This window comes from Somniosus microcephalus, chromosome 26, assembly GCF_052327205.1.
Source record: "Somniosus microcephalus isolate GS21.2 chromosome 26, FLI_Smic_1.0, whole genome shotgun sequence".
Classification (NCBI taxonomy): Eukaryota; Metazoa; Chordata; class Chondrichthyes; order Squaliformes; family Somniosidae; genus Somniosus; species Somniosus microcephalus.
In genome coordinates this window covers 7,650,764-7,670,653 of record NC_141012.1, presented here as the reverse complement: position 1 = coordinate 7,670,653, position 19,890 = coordinate 7,650,764, and the positions used below count along the sequence as shown (strand labels likewise).

Genomic DNA, 19,890 nt, shown 5'->3' with positions numbered 1-19,890 from the left:
TCGGCTTCTCATTGATGTACTGGAATTGCTTACTCTCAACATCTCTTCGTACATTTGGTCTGAGCAAATCCAGACGAGATCTCAACCTTCGGTTAAAGAACATCATGGCCGGGGCCTGGTTGATGACTGCATGTGTCGCATTTCTGTAGGCTAACAGGAAATTGTCCACCTTATGCTGCAGTGGAATGTCGTCATCGCACATGGCCTTTACTGCTTTTTTAAAGGTTTGTACGAACCTCTCAGCCAATCCATTTGTGGCTGGATGATACGGGGCGGATGTGTAATGCCTTACCCCATTCCTTTTCATAAATCTTCGAAACTCTTCGGACACAAACTGTGGTCCGTTATCAGAGCAAATCTGCTCTGGCAAGCCGTTCCTGGCAAAAATGGTCCGTAGGACTGCAATAGTTTTCTCCGTGGTGGTGGAGGACATTTTGATCACCTCAGGCCATTTAGAGTGCGCATCCACGGCTATTAAAAACATTGAGTCCATGAATGGACCAGCAAAATCAATATGCACCCATTGCCATGGAGATGAGGGCCACTCCCATGGGTGTAGAGGGGCATGTGGTGGTGCATTTTGGACCTTCTGGCATCCTGAGCAGCTCTTTGTCAGGTCCTCGATTTGCTGATCAATCCCCGGCCACCACACATAAGCCCTAGCAAGGCTTTTCATTTTCACCCCTCCCAGATGACCTTCGTGAAGCTCATTGAGCACTCTCTCCCTTAACTTGGGTGGAATTACCACTCGGGATCCACACATCAAGGTCCCCTGGCATACTGACAGCTGTTCTCTTCTGGATGAGAATGCTGGCAACAGTGAGTCGCCATGTGCTGGCCATCCCTTCACCGTCAAATCATATACCCGAGACAGTGTCGGGTCATTTCGGGTCTCCTTCTCTATACCAGCGTTAGTTACTGGCAAGCATTCAAATATAGTCGAATGAAATATTTCGACAGGATCCACTGCTGGTGCTTCCTCCGCAGTAGGCAGTGGCAGGCGTGATAGCCCATCAGCGTTTCCATGCTGTTTCGTGCCCTTATACTCGATTTCATATTGGTGCGCCCCTAGAAAAAGGGACCATCTTTGTAGCCGTTGCGCAGTCATCACCGGAACGCCCTTCTTTGGATTAAAGATGGAGACAAGTGGTTGGTGGTCAGTCAGCAAGGTGAACTTCTGCCCGTGCAGATAGTGATTGAACTTTTTCACTCCCCACACTAGGCTGAGGGCCTCCCTGTCAATCTGGGCGTAGTTACGCTCGGCTGAGGTTAGTGACCGAGACGCAAAGGCTACTGGCCTCTCCGAGCTGTCCGGGAATTTGTGCGACAGCACCGCTCCAATGCCATAGGGTGATGCATCACACGCCAACCGAATTGGTAGTACTGGGTTGCAATGAGCCAACATCTCTTTTGATGTGATCAATGCTTTGCTCTTCTGGAAAGCTCGTTTACATTCATCACTCCACTTCCATGGTACCCCCGTTTGCAGTAGGGTGTTCAGTGGGTGTAGTACGGTAGACAAATTCAGCAAGAACTTATGGTAGTAGTTCACCAGCCCGAGGAACGACCTCAGTTGTGACACATTTTCCGGTGCTGGAGCCTTGACTACTGCCTCAATCTTTTCAGGGGACTTATGTAACCCCTCTTTATCAATAACGTGGCCACAATACGAGATCTGCTTCTGGAAAAACTCGCATTTGTGGCGATTAGCTCGGAGCCCATATTCCTTCAATCTAGTGAGCACCTGCTCCAGGTTGGCGAGGTGATCACTGTCATTTTCGCCCGTGACCAGGATGTCGTCCAAATAACACTGGGTCCCTGGAATCCCTTGCAGGACTTGGTCCATTGCCCTTTGCCAAATAGCCAGAGCTGATGCTACCGAACACCAGCCGGTTGTATTGGTAGAGACCTTTATGAGTGTTGATCGTGAGGTACTGTTTCGAGGCTTCTTCTACCTCCATTTGCAGGTACGCCTGGGCCAGATCAATCTTAGTGAAGCGTTTCCCTCCAGATAGCGAGGCAAAAATATCTTCAATCCGCGGAAGCGGATATTGTACAGTGTGAAGGACTGGGTTCACTGTCACCTTAAAGTCCCCACAGATGCGAACCTTCTTTGGTTCCCCAGGCGTATTACTCAACGACCTCTTCATTACAGGAACGATGGGTGTAGCCCACTCGCTCCAGTCCACTTTGGACAGTACTCCTGAACGTTCCAAACCTTCCAGCTCTGCTTCGACAGCTGGGCGGATCTGGCCTTAAAAAACTTTGGGCTTGCATTTTCCTCTATTTTGATCATCGCTGTTATGCCTTTTAGTGTTCCGAGTCCCTGCTGGAACACTTCTTGTGCGTCAGTTAGCATTTTTGACAGTCGTCCAGGTGTGACGTCGTCATCCTTTTTGGCATCTACAGTCAGTGCTTGTATGGAATGCCAATCTAGCTGTATCTTCCGGATCCATTCACGTCCTAGTAGTGGTGGTCCTCCATCTGGCAATACATATAGGTCCATTTTTGGTGTTTCCTTGCCGTTATATATAACGTTCACCCTTATTTTTCCTTTGGGGTAGACTTTTTGCCCCGTGTACGTCTTCAAGACAATCTTTGTATCTCTCAAGGGTATATGTGAGAATAGCCGCTTGTAGTCCCTTCGGTTTATGACTGTTAGGGCTGATCCTGTGTCCAATTCCATTTTCACTTGGACTCCTGCTATCTTGAGCGTGACCCAGTTAGTTTGGTGATCCTCCATTTTGATCACATTATGTAGTTTCAGACAACCCAGCTCCTTGCATCCGGAGTCTGTATCACTCTTCTGTTCGTCTGAACTACTCTCCGTCACCTTATGTACCTTCTTGTACTTCTCCTGTGGAGATTTCTTGCTGCTGGTTTTCTTTCCCGACCTGCAGACTCTTGCTATGTGTCCCACTTTTCCACACTGTCTGCACACTTTGTCCTTGAACCAGCAATCATTATGGTCGTGTGTTGTTCTGCCGCAGCGATAGCACTTCACTGTTCCGTGTGACATTTCATTTGTGCCATATTCTTGCGGTCTCCGTTGTATCTCTGCAGCGCCCCGTGCTGCTGCTTCGTGTGATACTGCAATGCTGAAAGCCTTGTCCAGCGTAAGATCCTTTTCTGATAGAAGCCGTTTCTGGGTTCCTTCACTTTGAAGCCCACACACAAACTTGTCCCTTAAAGTATCTGCTAGTCCCGTTCCAAACTGGCAGTGTTTCGATAGCTTGCGCAGTTCCGTTAAATACTCAGCATTACTTTCATCTTTATGCTGGTTCCTTTTGTGAAACTTAAATCTTTCTGCTATCAGCAGCGGTGTGGGGTTTAAGTGGTCCTGTAGGATTGACACTATGTTTTCAAAATCCTTTTCTACTGGCTTCTCTGGGGTTACTAGGTTTCGTAGTAAGCCATACGTTTTTGCACCCATTGAATTCAACAATACCAGCGCTTTCTTGTCATCTGGCACTTCATTCGCCTTGCAGTATACTTCTATGCGTTCAACATATGTCGTCCAATCTTCGACTTCATTGTCGAACGCTGTGATACTGCAACTCTTCGGCATTTTTGGGTGTGGTTAGACTAGCTTAAAATGGCGTCTCCCGCGCTTTCCTTTCTTCCCCGCTGCGGCTTAAAATGGCGTCTCCCGCGCTTTCCTTTCTTCCCCGCTGCGGCTTAAAATGGCATCTCCCGCGCTGCTGCCAACGCCGCTCTCGGCGGTCCTCGTGGCAAATGGCGACGCCCTGTGGGTTTCGTGCGCTGCTGCCAATGCCGCTCTCTGCGGTCCTTGTGGCAATGGCAGCGCCTCATGTTTTCCTGCGCGCCTCTCTCCCCCATTGACGCTGCTCGGCCCTTGACCACCGGCTGCGCTCTGCTCTCTCTCGTCTCTCTCCCCATTGACGCCGCTCGGTCTTGAACACCGCTGCGCCCTGTGCACTCTGCCCTCTCTCTCTCCCCCGTCGACGCTGCTCGGCCTTTTTCTGTGCCGCTCGGTCGGGCTCTAGCCCGTCGCTGTCCGGGAAGGGTCTGCGCAGTACCTGTTGCCAGCCCGTTTCGCTGGACCACCATGACTGGAAAGCCAAGCCTGGCTCTCGACAGCCTCCCCTGCGATGCTCAAATCTCCGCTGGATGACTGAGCGGTTGCCCGTGGTTGACACCCGTGCTTCTGGACTCGACCTTCTTCCACTGTTCTCCAGGAGCGAATCCCTGGGAGGTGATGGAGAGTTGCAGGTAGGTTCGAACTTGCTCGCCGCCACTGTTATGTCCGTGTAATAATAAGAAAAGGACTGCAGAGAACGGTACAACAGGTGTTTACTCAACGTGGTTCAAACTGCAACTAACTGTACAGATCACTACTCAGGGTTTATATACAGGTGTAGTCACTGCCAGTACTACAGTATACAGGAGCTGTAAAAAGTAGTTCTCTCCCTTAAGGTATATATACATTACATACATTACAGTGGATGGGGTGCCGATCAAGCGTGCTGCTTTGTCCTGGATGGTGCCGAGCTTCTTGAGTGTTGTTGGAGCTGCACTCATCCAAGCAAGTGGAGAGTATTCCATCACACTCCTGACTTGTGTCTTGTAGATGGTGGAAAGGCTTTGGGGAGTCAGGAGGTGAGACACTCGCCGCAGAATACCCAGTCTCTGACCTGCTCTTGTAGCCACAGTATTTATGTGGCTGGTCCAGTTAAGTTTCTGCTCAATGGTGACCCCCAGGATGTTGATGGTGGGGGATTCGGTGATGGTAATTCCGTTGAATGTCAAGGGGAGATGGTTAGATTCTCGCTTGTTGGAGATGGTCATTGCCTGGCACTTCTGTGGCGAGAATGTTACCTGCCACTTATCAGCCCAAGCCTGAACATCGTCCAGGTCTTGCTGCCTGCGGGCATGGACTGCTTCATTATCTGGTTGCACCTATTCCTGGAGGTATCGTCACATGACCCTCCTGCCGCAGCATGCCCCGCCCCCAGGCTCCCGCCATTGGTCGCCCGACATGTCCGTCCTCACGGGGCCCCACCTTCCCCGCGACCAATCGGAAGGCGAACAGACTCTTCGTTACCGATTGGATGATTCTTGACTGTCGGTCAAACAGCCTTTTCCCCCCTCCCCTCCCGTTCGATATTTTTACAATTAATAAACAAGTGTTCTTTTAATAAGCACTCATTTTTTTAACCGCCCTGTGATTTTTTCTCCCACATGTTCTAGCAGCAGTGCCCTGAAGATTGTTTTTTTTAATTCCTGGAGACTGCAGGGTAATACTGGAGGGTTGGGAACTCTCCTCTCCCCCTGACCTCTAGCGATGGAACCCCTCACCCCACTCTCGGTCTCCCCCTCCCTCCTCCAATCCAACAGTTTCTGTGTTTCCCAATCTCTACGCCTTGCTCCATCCTCTTTCAATCCTCAGACTTGACGCAGCTCCTGGGCAACTCATCAAAGGAAAATATAGTCTGTATTCTGTACCCGGCCCGATAGGGCAATTCAATCCCACCTTATCCTACCCACCCCGAGAGGCCCCACACTCTCCCCGTCACAGCCTCGGACTATTTCTTCAAGGATTGCCGCGCTTTTTCCCAACAGCAGCAACAACTTGTGTTTATATAGCGTTAGTGCAGCGGTTCTCAAACTTTTCCGGCTGAAGGACCCCTTTCCAAATCAATTAGTAATCACAGACCCCCCCCCCATCTAAATTACAATACTCAGAATATGAAAGTGCTGCTTGTAATTTCAAAATTCTCATCCTTGTTTTCAAATCCTTCCATGGCCTCGCCCCTCCCTATCTCTGTAATCTCCTCCAGCCCCACAACCCTCCGAGATCTCTGCGCTCCTCCAATTCTGGCCTCTTGAGCATCCTTGATTTTAAATCGCTCCACCATTGGTGGCCGTGCCTTCAGCTGCTGAGGCCCTAAGCTCTGGAATTCCCTGCCTAAACCTCTCCGCCTCGCTCCCTCTCTTTCCTCCTTTAAGACGCTCCTTAAAACCTACCTCTTTGACCAAGCTTTTGGTCACCTGCCCTAATTTCTCCTGTGGCTCGGTGTCAAATTTTTGTGTCTTATAATACCCCTGTGAAGCGCCTTGGGACGATTTACTATGCTAAAGGCGCTATATAAATGCAAGTTGTGGTTGCTTTCCTACATTAAAGACACAATATAAATGGCGCCTATTGTTGACGTAGTTCTGGTCTCCTGCCAGCAGAGGGTGACAATGTACATCCAGATCGTGTAATTGCACCATCCTGTGGCCTGGATGACAAATGGCAAAAATGAAATTCTATTTTCCAAACCCATTTTTCCCCGAATTGCAGACGAATCCATCCTGACGTCACATGGTTCCAGCAGTTTTCTTCTCCCAGTATCTTTCAGTGTGAAATAACAACAGAAAATGCTGGAAAAACTCAGCAGGCCCGGCAACATCCGTGGAGAGAGAAACAGAGTCAACGTTTCGGGTCGAAACCCTTCGTCAGGACTGAGAAAAAAAAAGGGCAGGAAATGAAACAGATTAAAAGGCCAGTTTGGGGGCTGGGAAATGGGGGAGGGGATGAAAGAAGAGACATTAAGAGATATTCAAGGTGGGACGAGATGGTAATAGGACAGGTAAAGAGACAGACAATGGCTCGAGATGAAGTGTGAAATGCGCTGGCAGAGTGAGAGACAGCTGCCGTGTGGGAGAGAGAGAAAAGGAAAAGGCACAAACCAAAAGTGTGGATAAAAAATATAAAAATATAATAGGGGCCGAGGTTATGATCTAAAATTGTTGAACTCGATATTGAGTCCGGAAGGCTGTAAAGTGCCTAATCGGAAGATGAGGTGCTGTTCCTCGAGCTTACGCTGAGCTTCCGTGGAGCAATGCAAGAGGCCGAGGACGGTGAGGTCTGAGTGGGAGTGGAACTTTCAGTGTGTGCTGGCATGGGAGATTCTGGCGTTAGTTTGGGGCTCAGTGTGACACTTGAAAATGATGTGGGTAAAGGTGGGAAAGCTGGGCGTCGAGTTCATGATATTTGCATTGGCACGGAGTCAAAACTGATTCCAAATATTTTTACAGTAGGCTCGCTTCTAATGGACAGTTCTGACAGTAGAGTAATCCTGTTACAAATTGTAAGTCTGCCCTCAATATTCTCTGTTTCAGCTACACTGGTTCTCTACTGTGAGCGGACTCAGTGTCCCTTACGATCAGGAGTATACCCTTCCTGCCCAATACCTCATCCTGCCATAGGGTGACCCAGGGCATATCACTGAAACCCTTTGTTATGTGAACTGGATATGACAATCTCCCACATGCAGGTTGATTTATTTTACAGATAATAAATGAATAAACAGAGTAACATTTATAGTAAATCCCACCTTTATTTGCAGAACACTCTTTGTAACATTGAAAATAACCAATATGCCATCCTTCCCCTGCTAGCAGTTTAAATGCACTCTGACTGATAGACCCTTTGAAACTGGTCAACCGTGATCTCTACTTCTGGCTCCCCTGGCAGCCCAAAGTAGACGGCTTCACAGGAAAGATGTGATCGCACTACAGGGGGTACAGAGGTGATTTACAAGGATGTTGCCGGGACTGGAGAATTTTAGCTATGAGGAAAGATTGGAAAGGCTGGAGTTGTTTTCTTTTGGAACAGAGGAGGCTGAGAGGAGACTTAATTGAGGTGTATAAAGTTGTGAGGGACCTAGATGGAGTGGATAGGAAGGAGCTATTTCCCATTAGCAGAGAGGTCAATAACCAGGGGGCATAGATTTAAAGTAATTGGTAGAAGGATTAGAGGGGATTTGAGGAGAACTTTTTTCACCCAGAGGGTGGTGGGGGTCTGGAACTCACTGCCTGAAAGGGTGGTAGAGGCAGAAACCTTCATCGCATTTAAAAAGTACTTGGATATGCACTTGAAGTGCCGTAACCTGCAAGGCTACGGACCAAGAGCTGGAAAGTGGGACTAGGCTGGATAGCTCTTTGTCAGCCGGCACGGACATGGTGGGCCTAATGGCCTCCTTCTGTGCTGTAAATTTCTATGATTCAGCCTCTATGCGTCTCCCTTTTCCTAGTTTGGTCAGAAGCCATGGGGTTGACATCTGACACCCCCCCCCCCCCAGTGGCTCCCATCCTCTTGGCAAGAGCTCCTGGAACCTAACCCTCGCTGAGCTCAAATGGAGGCGGCGTTGCAAGCCTTGCTGTGCGAACCGTTACTGGAACGTCGATAAGGAACGTCCTTTATAAAGTTTTTACAGCACAGATACAGGCCATTCGGCCCAATGGTGGCATTGTGGGTAGATGCTTCGTCTGAACCTCCTCTCCATTTCCCAGATGCTGTGTACTGTGAGTTTACCTTCGGTGAGCTGAATTAAACTTAATCCCATCATTTTAATATAAATTGAAATCTTTCCATGGTTAAGTAGAAAACTTGAAATGTGGCAATCGGCTAACACTAGACGTAAAACAGAGGAGCCTCACTCCCAGAGTCTGGTAACTAGTGGTAGAGTGCTGGGTTCCCTCTCATAGGGTTTTAGTAACTAGTGGTAGAGTGCTGGGTTCCCTCTCATAGGGTTTTAGTAACTAGTGGTAGAGTGCTGGGTTCCCTCTCATAGGGTTTTAGTAACTAGTGGTAGAGTGCTGGGTTCCCTCTCATAGGGTTTTAGTAACTAGTGGTAGAGTGCTGGGTTCCCTCTCATAGGGTTTTAGTAACTAGTGGTAGAGTGCTGGGTTCCCTCTCATAGGGTTTTAATAACTAGTGGTAGAGTGCTGGGTTCCCTCTCACGATGCAGGGGGTAATCAGTCTCCACTCGCACTGGTTAGAATGAGCATGTTTACCAATTCTCACTGCGGGGGAAGGGGGTGGAGATGGAACAACCTCTGACAACATCTCAAGACCAGGCATGCAGCAACTGTGCAGCCATCAGTGGCCCCAAGAGAGGCAGCTTCCCCACAACAGATAAAGAGGCACAAAAAATCTATGGAGATGATTTAAAACAGAAAGTCATATATTAACGATAGGAGGAACAACAATCTCATCGAACTCTTGTACCAAAGGCGCACGAGGCCCTTCACACAGAGGGTGACGCGGGCGGCTTGGGATTCCTGAGGTCGGCCACCATCTTGACCAGCATGCGGTTGCACAGAGCCGCGTATGGGTTCATGAGGGTCACTTGGCTCCTGGCGAACCTGCTGCCCAGACCCGCCGCCTGTCTGAAGTCCTGCAGAGCCTCTTGGTCCTGTTGGTTGAGTCGGTAGAGGAGCCCTCGCTGAACCAGAGCCAGGCTGGCTGTCCGGCCTCGTCCTCCGCTCAGCTCCACCGCCTTGTTCAGGTCACTCAGGGCCCCTGGAATGGACAAGATTATCTATCCGTCAGCTGAGCTTCCTGTGACAGATCAATAATCAGAATTTCAACCGACGGCTCCTTCAGCACAGATTCATAATCCACGCATTTCCCTCACCTCCCTTTCTGGCAGTACCAACACCTGCGGAGCTAAAGCTGTGCAGTCACCAGTAGCCCCAAAGACCTCACCTTAAAGTTAGTGGGCAGGTACAAGAAATAATTTCAAAGACAAGTGGAATGTTTGTACACTACAACTGGCCTTAGACATTCCTGGGCTGAGGAAGAGGGAAAATGAGCTTGGGTTCCTGCTTCCAATCACTATCTCGTGATTCCTGCGAGAGAGTGTGTGAGATTATCAGGAGGGAAGAGAATCGGTCACAGCGGTGATGCCTCCAGTGGTTGGGCTGTTCCGGTATATTGTTGTAATCACTCACTAATCATCACAAGGTAGATGCAAGAAAGGATCATTATTTGACAAATTTTGATTTCTGTAACTTTGAAGAGTAATAATCGAGTAGATGAAACCATCACCACACCCATCACACCCAGCAGCCATTGCCCTGTCCATCTAGAACGCATTATTCACACCACCCATTCACTGCCCCATCCATCATCCCATCTATCCACCACACCATCCATTAATTATCCCACTCATCACCTATCTGTCCATCTATCCATTACCCCACCTACCCATCAAGTCATCCATATATCACCCGGCCAATCCATCCGTCCCTCATTCTACCCACCCCTCTGTTGCCTCAATCATCCATTTCTCCGTCCATCCTCGGTGATTGACAGACACGGGACAATCGCTGTTTTGCACATTGGCAGAGGGAGACTCCCGCCGTACAAAAACGTTTTGGTTAATTTTCTGCGTCTTTCATGTTACTCCCCCCCTTTACATTAATCCTGGGCCTTTACCCGTCGTGTCTCCCTTCAGCCGCAGAGCTTGGGCTCGGTTGTTGTAGGCAGATGCTCGTTTAGGGACGATCGTGATGGCCTGACTGAATATCTGCAGAGCTGCATCCACATTCTCAGACTCCGCCAGAGAAATTCCCTGGAGTTCCAAGTCTTTAGCCTGTTCCACTAGGGCTGGATCAAAGCTGCTATCTAAACACAGCAAATTTGCATGGGTTACATAAGTCATAGGTAATCAAGCAAAGCTCCAAAATAATCCTCCATCCCTACACCTCCGCTATTTAACCCTGGCCGTGAACCCTGCACACAAGGAAAACACCACCCTGGGCGGGAGAAGGGGAGAGAGAGAGAGAGAGGAGATTGGTTGAGATTCCTCAGGTGCTGACTAATGGGGGTACGGTTTCCCTGGGCACTGACGCTTGCTGGGGTACGGGTTCCCTATGCCTCGATTTTAAAATTTTCATCCTTGTTTTCAAATCCCTCCATTGCCTTGCCCCTCCCTATCTCTTGTAACCTCCTCCAGCCCTACAACCAAAGTCATAGTGAGAGAGGAGGTAGTGGAGATATTGGATGAGATAAAAATTGATAAAGTGGAGGTACTAGAAAGGCTGGCTGTACTTAAAGTAGATAAGTCACCAGGGCCGGATCGGATGCTGAGGGAAGTTAAGGAGGAAATCACAGAGATACTGGCTATAATCCTCCAATCCTCCTTAGATATGGGGGTGGTGCCAGAGGACTGGGGAATTACAAATGTTACACTATTGTTCAAAAAAGAGTGTAGGGATAAACCCAGCAACTACAGGCCAGTCAGTTTAACCTTGGTAGTGGGGAAGCTTTTAGAAACAATAATCAGGGACAAAATTAACAGTCACTTGGACAAATGTGGATTAATTAAGGAAAGCCAGCACAGATTTGTTAAAGGCAAATTGTGTTTAACTAACTTGATCGAGTTTTTTGATGAAGTAACAGAGTCAATGAGGGCAATGCGGTTGATGTGGTGTACATGGACTTCCAAATGGCATTTGATAAAGTGCCACATAATAGGCTTGCCAGCAAAGTTGAAGCCCATGGAATAAAAAGGTAGTGACAGCATGGATACAAAATTGGCTAAGTGACAGGAAAGAGAGAGCAGTGGTGAATTGTTGTTTTTCGGACTGGAGGAAGGTATACAGTGGTGTTCCCCAGGGGTCGGGACTTGGACCACTGCTTTTCTTGATATATATTAATGACTTGGACTTGGGTGTACAGGGCACAATTTCAAAATTTGCAGATGACACAAAACTTGGAAGTATAGTGAACAGTGAGGATAGTGATAGGCTTCAAGAAGACAGACAGGCTGGTGGAATGGGCAGACACGTGGCAGATGAAATTTAACTCAGAAAAGTGCAAAGTGATACATTTTGGTAGGAAGAGCGAGGAGAGGCAATATAAACTAAGGGGTACAATCCTGAAGGGGGTGCATGAATGATACGCTATCAATTACTCATAAAAGACTGAGAGTTAAGAGAGTAACTAAAGGCTTTTATTAGCAAAGAACAGAGCATGCCTCTCGTGGTTGACTGGGTTCCAAGAAGGCAGGGGGCTGCAGGTCAATCACCTTTATACCTGGGCCTGTGTGGGTGGAGCCAGCCGAGACATGTTGAGGCATGCATAGGTACAACAGTGTGCAACAACAACAACAACAACAGTGGTTTACCACATTCACCCCTTGTTTAAAATTGAGTCCGGTGGGGTGAAGTGTACTAAAGGTTCGTGTAAGTAAGTCTATCAGGTGGCCTTGTATGCCGTCCTGATCGTCGTGGTGGCGGCGGTGATGGTGCAGCATCCAACGTTGAGTCTGGCGTCTCATTGAGTGGTTGGGTGGTCAATGACGGGTCCTGGGGCTGCGGCATGCCGTCTAGCGGGGTTGGGTTGTGGGTAGTGGTGGATGGCAATGGTAGTGTTTCAGGGGCACCCAAAGGCGCGAGATCTCGTGTGGGGGCTGTGTCCTCCCGCCCGTCCGGGTACGCTACGTAAGCGTACTGGGGGTAGGCGTGGGTAGTGGTGGATGGCGAGGGGGGTGTTTCGGGAGCACCCGAAGGTGCGAGGTCTCGTATGGAGACTGTGTCCTCCCGCCCGTCCGGGTACACCACGTAAGCATACTGAGGGTTGGCATGGAGGAGGCTCACCCTCTCGACCAGGGAGTCCGTCTTATGGGACCTCACGTGCTTCCGCAGTCGAACGGGTCCTGGAGAAGTCAGCCATGTTGGTAACGAGGTCCCCGATGTGGACTTCCTGGGGAAGGAGAACATTCTCTCGTGAGGGGTAGCATTGGTGGCTGTACAGAGCAGTGACCGAATGGAATGGAGCGGCGCAGGGAGGACTTCCTGCCAGCGAGAGGTCGGGAGGCCCTTAGATTTCAAGTTTAAAAGGACTGCCTTCCAGACTGTCGCATTCTCCCTTTCCACCTGGCCATTCCCCCGGGGGTTGTAGCTGGTGGTCCTGCTTGTAGCGATACCTCTCGAGAGCAGGTACTGCCGGAGTTCGTCGCTCATAAAGGATGAGCCCCTGTCGCTATGAATATAGCTAGGGAAACCGAACAAGGTGAAGAGGTCATTCAGACATTTAATGACCGTGGTACTGGTCATGTCTGAGCAAGGGATGGCAAACGGGAAACGGGAGTACTCATCAATTATGTTGAGGAAGTACACATTGCGGTCGGAGGAGGGGAGGGGCCCTTTAAAATCGACGCTCAGCCGTTCAAAGGGGCGTGTGGCTTTGATCAGGCTTGCTCTGTCTGGCCTATAAAAATGCGGTTTGCACTCGGCACAGATTTGGCAGTTCCTGGTCATGGTCCTGACCTCCTCGATGGAGTAGGGCAGGTTACGGGATTTGATGAAGTGAAAAAACCTGGTGACCCCCGGGTGGCAGAGGTCATTGTGGAGGGTCTTCAGTCTATCGACCTGCGCGTTGGCGCATGTACCACGTGATAGGGCATCTGGGGGCTCATTTTCCCGGGCCGGTACAAGATATCGTAATTGTAGGTGGAGAGTTCGATTCTCCACCTCAAGATCTTGTCGTTCTTGATTTTGCCCCTCTGCTTATTATTAAACATAAAAGCTACTGAACGCTGGTCAGTGAGCAGGGTAAATCGTTTTCCAGCCAGGTAATGCCTCCAATGTCGCACAGCTTCCACAATGGCCTGGGCCTCCTTTTCGACAGAGGAGTGTCGAATCTCGGGGCCCTGGAGGGTCCTTGAGAAAAATGCCACGGGTCTCCCCGCCTGGTTAAGGGTTGCAGCTAGGGCAAAGTCGGAAGCGTCGCTCTCCACTTGGAAAGGGATGGACTCATCCACTGCGTGCATTGTGGCCTTCGCAATATCTCCTTTTATGAGAGTGAAGGCTGCACAGGCCTCTGCCGTCAGGGGGAAGGAGGTGGACTTGGTGAGGGGTCTGGCTTTGTCCGCATAGTTCGGCACCCACTGAGCATAGTACGAGAAAAACCCTAGGCATCTCTTCAGTGCTTTTTGGCAGTGGGGGAGGGGGAGCTCCATAAGGGGACGCATCCTGTCGGGGTAGGGGCTGATGACTCCGTTCTCCACTACACAGCCAAGAATGGCAAGGCGCTTGGTACGAAACATACATTTGTCCTTGTTGTATGTTAGGTTCAGCCGCTGGGCCGTACGGAGGAATTTCTCTAGATTAACATCATGGTCCTGCTGGTCGCGGCCACAGATGGTGACGTTGTCTAGATAGGGGAAAGTGGCCTGGAGCGCGTTCTGGTCGACCATCCGGTCCATCTCCCGTTGGAAGACTGAAACCCCGTTGGTGACGCCGAAGGGAACTCTGAGGAAGTGGTAGAGACGACCGTCAGCTTCAAAAGCTGGTTAGCACTGTTGCCTCACAGCGCCAGGGACCCGGGTTCAAATCCGACCTCGGGTGACTGTCTGTGTGGAGTTTGCACATTCTCCCCGTGTTTGCGTGGGTTTCCTCCGGGTGCTCCGGTTTCCTCCCACAGTCCAAAGATGTGCGGGTTAGGTTGATTGGCTATGATAAATTGACCCTTAGTGTTAGGGGGATTAAATACGTGGGGTTACAGGGATAGGGTGGGATATGTGTTGGTGTAGGGGTTACGGGGATCGGGTGGGATATGTGTCGGTGCAGGCTCGATGGGCTGAAATGGCCTCTATCTGCACTGTGGGGTTTCTGTGATTTCTGTGAAAAGCTGTGTACTGGCGGTCCTCAGCCCTGATGGGGAGCTGGTGGTATGCCGACTTCAGATCAATCGTCGAGAACACCCGGTATTGTGCTATCTGATTGACCATGTCAGATATGCGGGGGAGTGGGTATGCATCTAGCTGGGTGTAGCGATTGATCGTCTGGCTGTAGTCAATAACTAGGCGCTGTTTTTCGCCAGTCTTCACTACCACCACTTGTGCTCGCCATGGGCTGGTGCTACTTTCAATAATCCCTTCCTTCAGGAATCTTGCTACCTCGGATTTAATGAAGCTCCTATCCCCGGCACTGTAACGCCTGCTTTTGGTAGCGATGGGCTTACAGTCGCGGGTGAGGTTAGCGAACAAGGAGGGGGGGGGGGGACTTTAAGGGTGGAGAGGCTGCAAACGGTGCGCGGCGGGCGATTTAAAAGCTGCTGGCTGCAGACCGTGAGTGGGGGGAGGGGTCCGTCGTACGCTAATGTGACACTCTTAAGGTTGCACTGAAAATCCAACCCCAGTAGAACGGCAGCGCAAAGATGGGGCAGGACCAGGAGTTTAAAATTTTTGTATTCTGTGCCCCTCACTGAAAGGGTCACTACACAGTAGCCACCGACGTCCGCTGACTGGGCTTTGGAAGCCAAAGAGATCCGATGTCGCGTCGGCAGGACCGGGAGAGAGTAACTCCGCACCGTGTCGGGGTGGATAAAGCTTTCCGTGCTCCCGCTGTCAAAAAGGCAGGTAGTGGCGCGGCCGTTTACCTTAATGTCCATCATGGACCTGGACAGTTGATGAGGGAGAGATTGGTCCAGCGTCACGGAGGCCAGCGTATGGTCGAGCGAGTCGATGTGGTTGTCAGATGAGGCGGTGGTTGAGTCCGGGTCCCCCGTGGTTGAAGTTGGAGACGTCCGAGATGGCGGACAAAATGGCGGCGCCCATGGTCCCGATCCCCACACGGCTGGGGGAGCCCAAGATGGCGGACAAGATGGCTGCCCCCACGGTTCACACGCGGCGCTGCTGGCGTTAGCGGTTTCACCTTTGCAGGCGCTGACATAGTGTCCTTTCTTCCCGCAGCCGGAGCAGGTAGCGTTTCTCGCCGGGCAGCGTGCTCTGGGGTGTTTTGGCTGGCCACAAAAATAACATTTCTGTGCCTTGGACATCACAGCAGCAGTTGAAGGTGGCGGTCCCATGACCCAAGGTTGTGGCGTCCACGTTGCGGAGCGGTTAGGGGAGAAGGCGTCCATATTCCTGTGGGCCGCGTCGAGCGAGAGCGCGAGGGACACTGCCTTTCTCAGGTCCATTTCTCCCTTTTCCAACAGTCTCTGCCGGGAGTAGTCGGACCTTAGACCCGCAACGAAAGCATCTCGGATCAGTCCCTCCGTGTGTGCTGCAGCTGATGCTTCTTTGCAGTCGCAGTCTCGGCCGAGTATCCGTAGTGCCCGTAGGAAGGCCTCCACCGATTCCCCGGGCTGCTGTCTGCGGGATCTTAAGAGGTGCCGGGCATAGACCGTATTTACCGGGCGTGCGTATTGCCCTTTAAGCAGACCGATAGCCGCCGCGTAGGTCGTCGCGTCCTGGATTATTGTATAAACTTGGTGGCTCACCTTTGAGGCCAGGATTTCCAACTTGTTTTCGTCCAGGGTCACAGTTGAGGCTTGCAGGTAGGCCTCGAAGCAACGCAGCCAATGCGCAAATTTGGTAGCCGAACCTGCCTCTTGGGGGTCTAGGCCCAGGCATGTTGGTCTGAGGGCTCGCAGCAGCTCCCGTTGCTCAGCGTTTGGTGCAGCAGTCTGCTGTTCAGCGTTTGGTGCAGCAGCCTGCTGTTCAGCAAATGTCGACATTTTGTTTTTGCTAATAAAATTGATGCGCTATCAATTACTCATAAAAGACTGAGAGTTAAGAGAGTAACTAAAGGCTTTTATTAGCAAAGAACAGAGCATGCCTCTCGTGGTTGACTGGGTTCCAAGAAGGCAGGGGGCTGCAGGTCAATCACCTTTATACCTGGGCCTGTGTGGGTGGAGCCAGCCGAGACATGTTGAGGCATGCATAGGTACAACAGTGTGTAACAACAACAACAACAGTGGTTTACCACAATGAACAGAGACATCTGGGAGTTGAAGGTGGCAGGGCAGGTTGAGAAAGTGGTTAAAAAAGCATGCGGGATCCTGGGCTTCATAAATAGAGGCATAGAGTACAAAAGCAAGGAAGTTATGATGAACCTTTATAAAACACTGCTTCGGCCTCAACTGGAGTATTGTGTCCAATTCTGGGCACCGCACTTTAAGAAGGATGTGAAGGCCTTAGAGAGGGTGCAGAAAAGATTTACGAAAATGATTTCAGGGATGAGGAACTTGAGTTACATGGATAGATTAGAGAAACTGGGGCTGTTCTCCTTAGAGCAGAGAAGGTTGAGAGGAGATTTGATAGAGGTCTTCAAAATCAGGAGGGATCTAGACAGAGTAGATAGAAACTGTTCCTATTGGCAGAAGGGTCGAGAACCAGAGGACACAGATTTAAGGTGATTGGCAAATAGGAACAGTTTCTCTCTACTCTGTCCAGACTCATGATGTTGAACACCTCGATCAAATCTCCTCTCAACCTTCTCTGCTCTAAGGAGAACAACCTCAGCTTCTCTAGTCTATCCATGTAACTGAAGTTCCTCATCCCTGAAATCATTTTCGTAAATCTTTTCTGCACCCTCTCTAAGGCCTTCACATCCTTCTTAAAGTGCGGTGCCCAGAATTGGACACAATACTCCAGTTGAGGCTGAACCAGTGCTCTTGCAGAGAGCCGTTACAGGCTCGACGGGCCGAATGGCCTGCTTCTGTGCTGTAACCAATCTATGAACCCTCAAAGATCTCTGTGCTCCTCCAATTCTGACCTCTTGAGCATCCCCAATTTTAATCGCTCCACCATTGGCGGCCGTGGCTTCAGCTGCCTGGGCCCTGAGCTCTGGAAATTCCTCACTAAACCTCTCTGTCTCTCTCTGCTCCTTTAAGATACTGCTTAAAACCCACCTCTTTGACCAAGCTTTTGGTCCTCTGCCCTAATATCTCATGAGGCTCAGTGTCAAATTTTGTTTGATAACGCTCCTGTGAAGCACCTTGAGACATTAAAGGTGCAATATAAATGCAAGTTGTTGTTGACTCTTGCTGGGGTACAGGTTCCCTGGGCACCACATCTAACTACGGTACAGGATCCCCGGGCACCGCCTTTCCCTTGGGTACGAGTTTCTAGAGGATTGACTGTTAGTAGGGTACAGGATCCCCAGGTGCTGATTCTCAGAGATACACATTCCCCGAGCGTTGACTCTCGCTGGGGTACGAGGTCTCCAGACACCGACTCCCAGTGGGGTACGGGATTTCCAGACACCGACTCTCACTGGGGTACGGGATCTCCAGACACTGACTCCCAGTGGGGTACGGGATCTCCAGACACTGACTCCCAGTGGGGTACGAGAGCTCCAGACACCGACCCTCGCTGGGGTACGGGATCTCCAGACACTGACTCTCAGTGGGGTACGGGATCTCCAGACACTGACTCTCACTGGGGTATGGGATCTCCAGACACTGACTCTCAGTGGGGTACGGGATCTCCAGACACTGACTCCCAGTGGGGTACGGGATCTCCAGACACTGACTCCCAGTGGGGTACGGGATCTCCAGACACTGACTCTCAGTGGGGTACGGGATCTCCAGACATTGACTCTCAGTGGGGTACGGGATCTCCAGACACCGACTCCCAGTGGGGTACGGGATCTCCAGACACCGACTCCCAGTGGGGTACGGGATCTCCAGACACCGACTCCCAGTGGGGTACGGGATCTCCAGACACCGACTCCCAGTGGGGTACGGGATCTCCAGACACCGACTCCCAGTGGGGTACGGGATCTCCAGACACCGACTCCCAGTGGGGTACGGGATCTCCAGACACCGACTCCCAGTGGGGTATGTATGGGTTCCCGGGAACTGACCCTTGCTTCGGTAATGTTTCCACAGGCAGCCCTCAATTACCTTACTCAAGTGCACAATGCTGTATAGGAGTCCAGCAAGTGCGCAACCCAAGTGTCACAGCCAAACCCAATCCTGTCCTCAAATCATCAACCACATGCAAAACTTGATTTTGTAAAAGGATAATGCACCTTTCATGAGAATAACTGATTGAAACTGTCAAACACTCACCATCATCGGTCAGCTCTACCTCGGATTCCAACCCGAAGTCATCACCAAAGGGTGTGTTGGGGTTGAAGATGGCTTGTAGCACAGCCTGGTCACTGAGGGAGGCCATATCCTGGGGCTGGTGTGCGAATTCCTCATGAAGCAGGTTCCTGTGTCAGAGCTTGTGCAGTGGACTTTGGACTGAAGTGGCTGCCTTCCCATATAGCTCCAGCCAATCGGGCTGTGGGGCGGAGGCCAATGCTCAGGGCACTGACCTGCAGGCTATGGTAAACAGCAGTGACTTCAACCACAGATTATCTGGCAGCGCAGGCATTGTAGAAACCAAATATCAGCCCCGAGGCACCAACCTGTGGGAGACTGAGGCACATAAGACCGCGAGGTCCCCATGTTAGATCCCTGATCTCAGCCAGTGTCTCACTCCTGATCACTGTCCAGTGACCCCCATCCCCCCGCCACTAAACAGCATGTGCGTGTGCACAGGTGAAAGCAGGATGGATTATGACTGTGATGTCTCTCACAGTTCCACAGCCAGCTGATACTGTCTGGGCTCAAGTAAATGACAGTCACTTGGGCAAAGTATTGGAAGGCCCATCAACCCTCAGCAAGAGGCAACTTCGTGAGGAGAGAAAATCTTCTTGGATAACACGAGTTTAAAAAAATTATTGAAATCTACATTGACTTTATAGTAAGGTTAGCCACATTTGTAAGTAATGCGCACTGTGTTATTTAAGTGACAGTTTGGCCCATTTGGTAGAATTCTCTGCCCCGAACCAGAGGTTCATAGGTTCGTGTTCCACCCCAATCTAGCTGATGCTCCAGTGCAGTACAGAGGGAGTGCTACACTGTCAGAGGTGCCGTATTTCGGACGTGACTTTAAACTGATGCCACGTCTCGGATGGTTATTGAAAATCCCACGGAACTATTTGAAGAAGAGCGGGGCGTTCTTCCAGTGTCCTGGCCAACATTTCTCCCTGAGCCAACATCACCAAAAACAGGTTAGCTGGTCATTCACCTCGTTGCTATTTGTGGGATTTTGCTATGCGCAAATAGGCCGCCAGGTTTCCCTACAAAAAAAGTAATTACACTTCAAAAAATAATTGTGTAAACCATATTGATTTGTTTGTCAGACTTGGGATAAGATATTATGTAATTTTTTGGGTGCAGCGAGTTGTGATGTGGAACGCGCTGCCTGAAAGGGCGATGGAAGCAGATTCAATAGTAACTTTCGAAAGGGAATTGGATAAATACTTGAAAAGGAAAAATTTGCAGGGCTATGGGGAGAGCAGGGGGAA

At 50.4% G+C, this 19,890-nt stretch overlaps 1 protein-coding gene across 1 annotated transcript; it reads right to left on the bottom strand.

Moving 5' to 3' along the window:
- Window positions 1–7,326: 7,326 nt before the first annotated feature.
- On the bottom strand, window positions 7,327–19,890 carry ttc36 (tetratricopeptide repeat domain 36). Its single transcript, XM_085967746.1, has 3 exons — window positions 18,602–19,890; window positions 10,232–10,420; window positions 7,327–9,313 (listed from the first exon to the last, which is right to left on the bottom strand). The coding sequence occupies exons 1-3, from the start codon at window positions 18,705–18,707 to the stop codon at window positions 9,039–9,041; spliced, it is 570 nt and encodes a 189-aa protein (XP_085823872.1). The 5' UTR covers window positions 18,708–19,890; the 3' UTR covers window positions 7,327–9,038.

What these genes read in the sequence shown, in the direction of transcription:
- ttc36 (XM_085967746.1), bottom strand. Translation starts at nt 18,707, where the DNA reads ATGGCCTCCCTCAGTGACCAGGCTGTGCTACAAGCCATCTTCAACCCC. An exon ending in GGTAGAGCTGACCGATGATG is followed by an intron (nt 10,421 to 18,601) that starts GTGAGTGTTTGA and finishes TGCTGTGTTTAG; the next exon opens with ATAGCAGCTTTGATCCAGCC. An exon ending in GCTGAAGGGAGACACGACGG is followed by an intron (nt 9,314 to 10,231) that starts GTAAAGGCCCAG and finishes TGTCCATTCCAG; the next exon opens with GGGCCCTGAGTGACCTGAAC.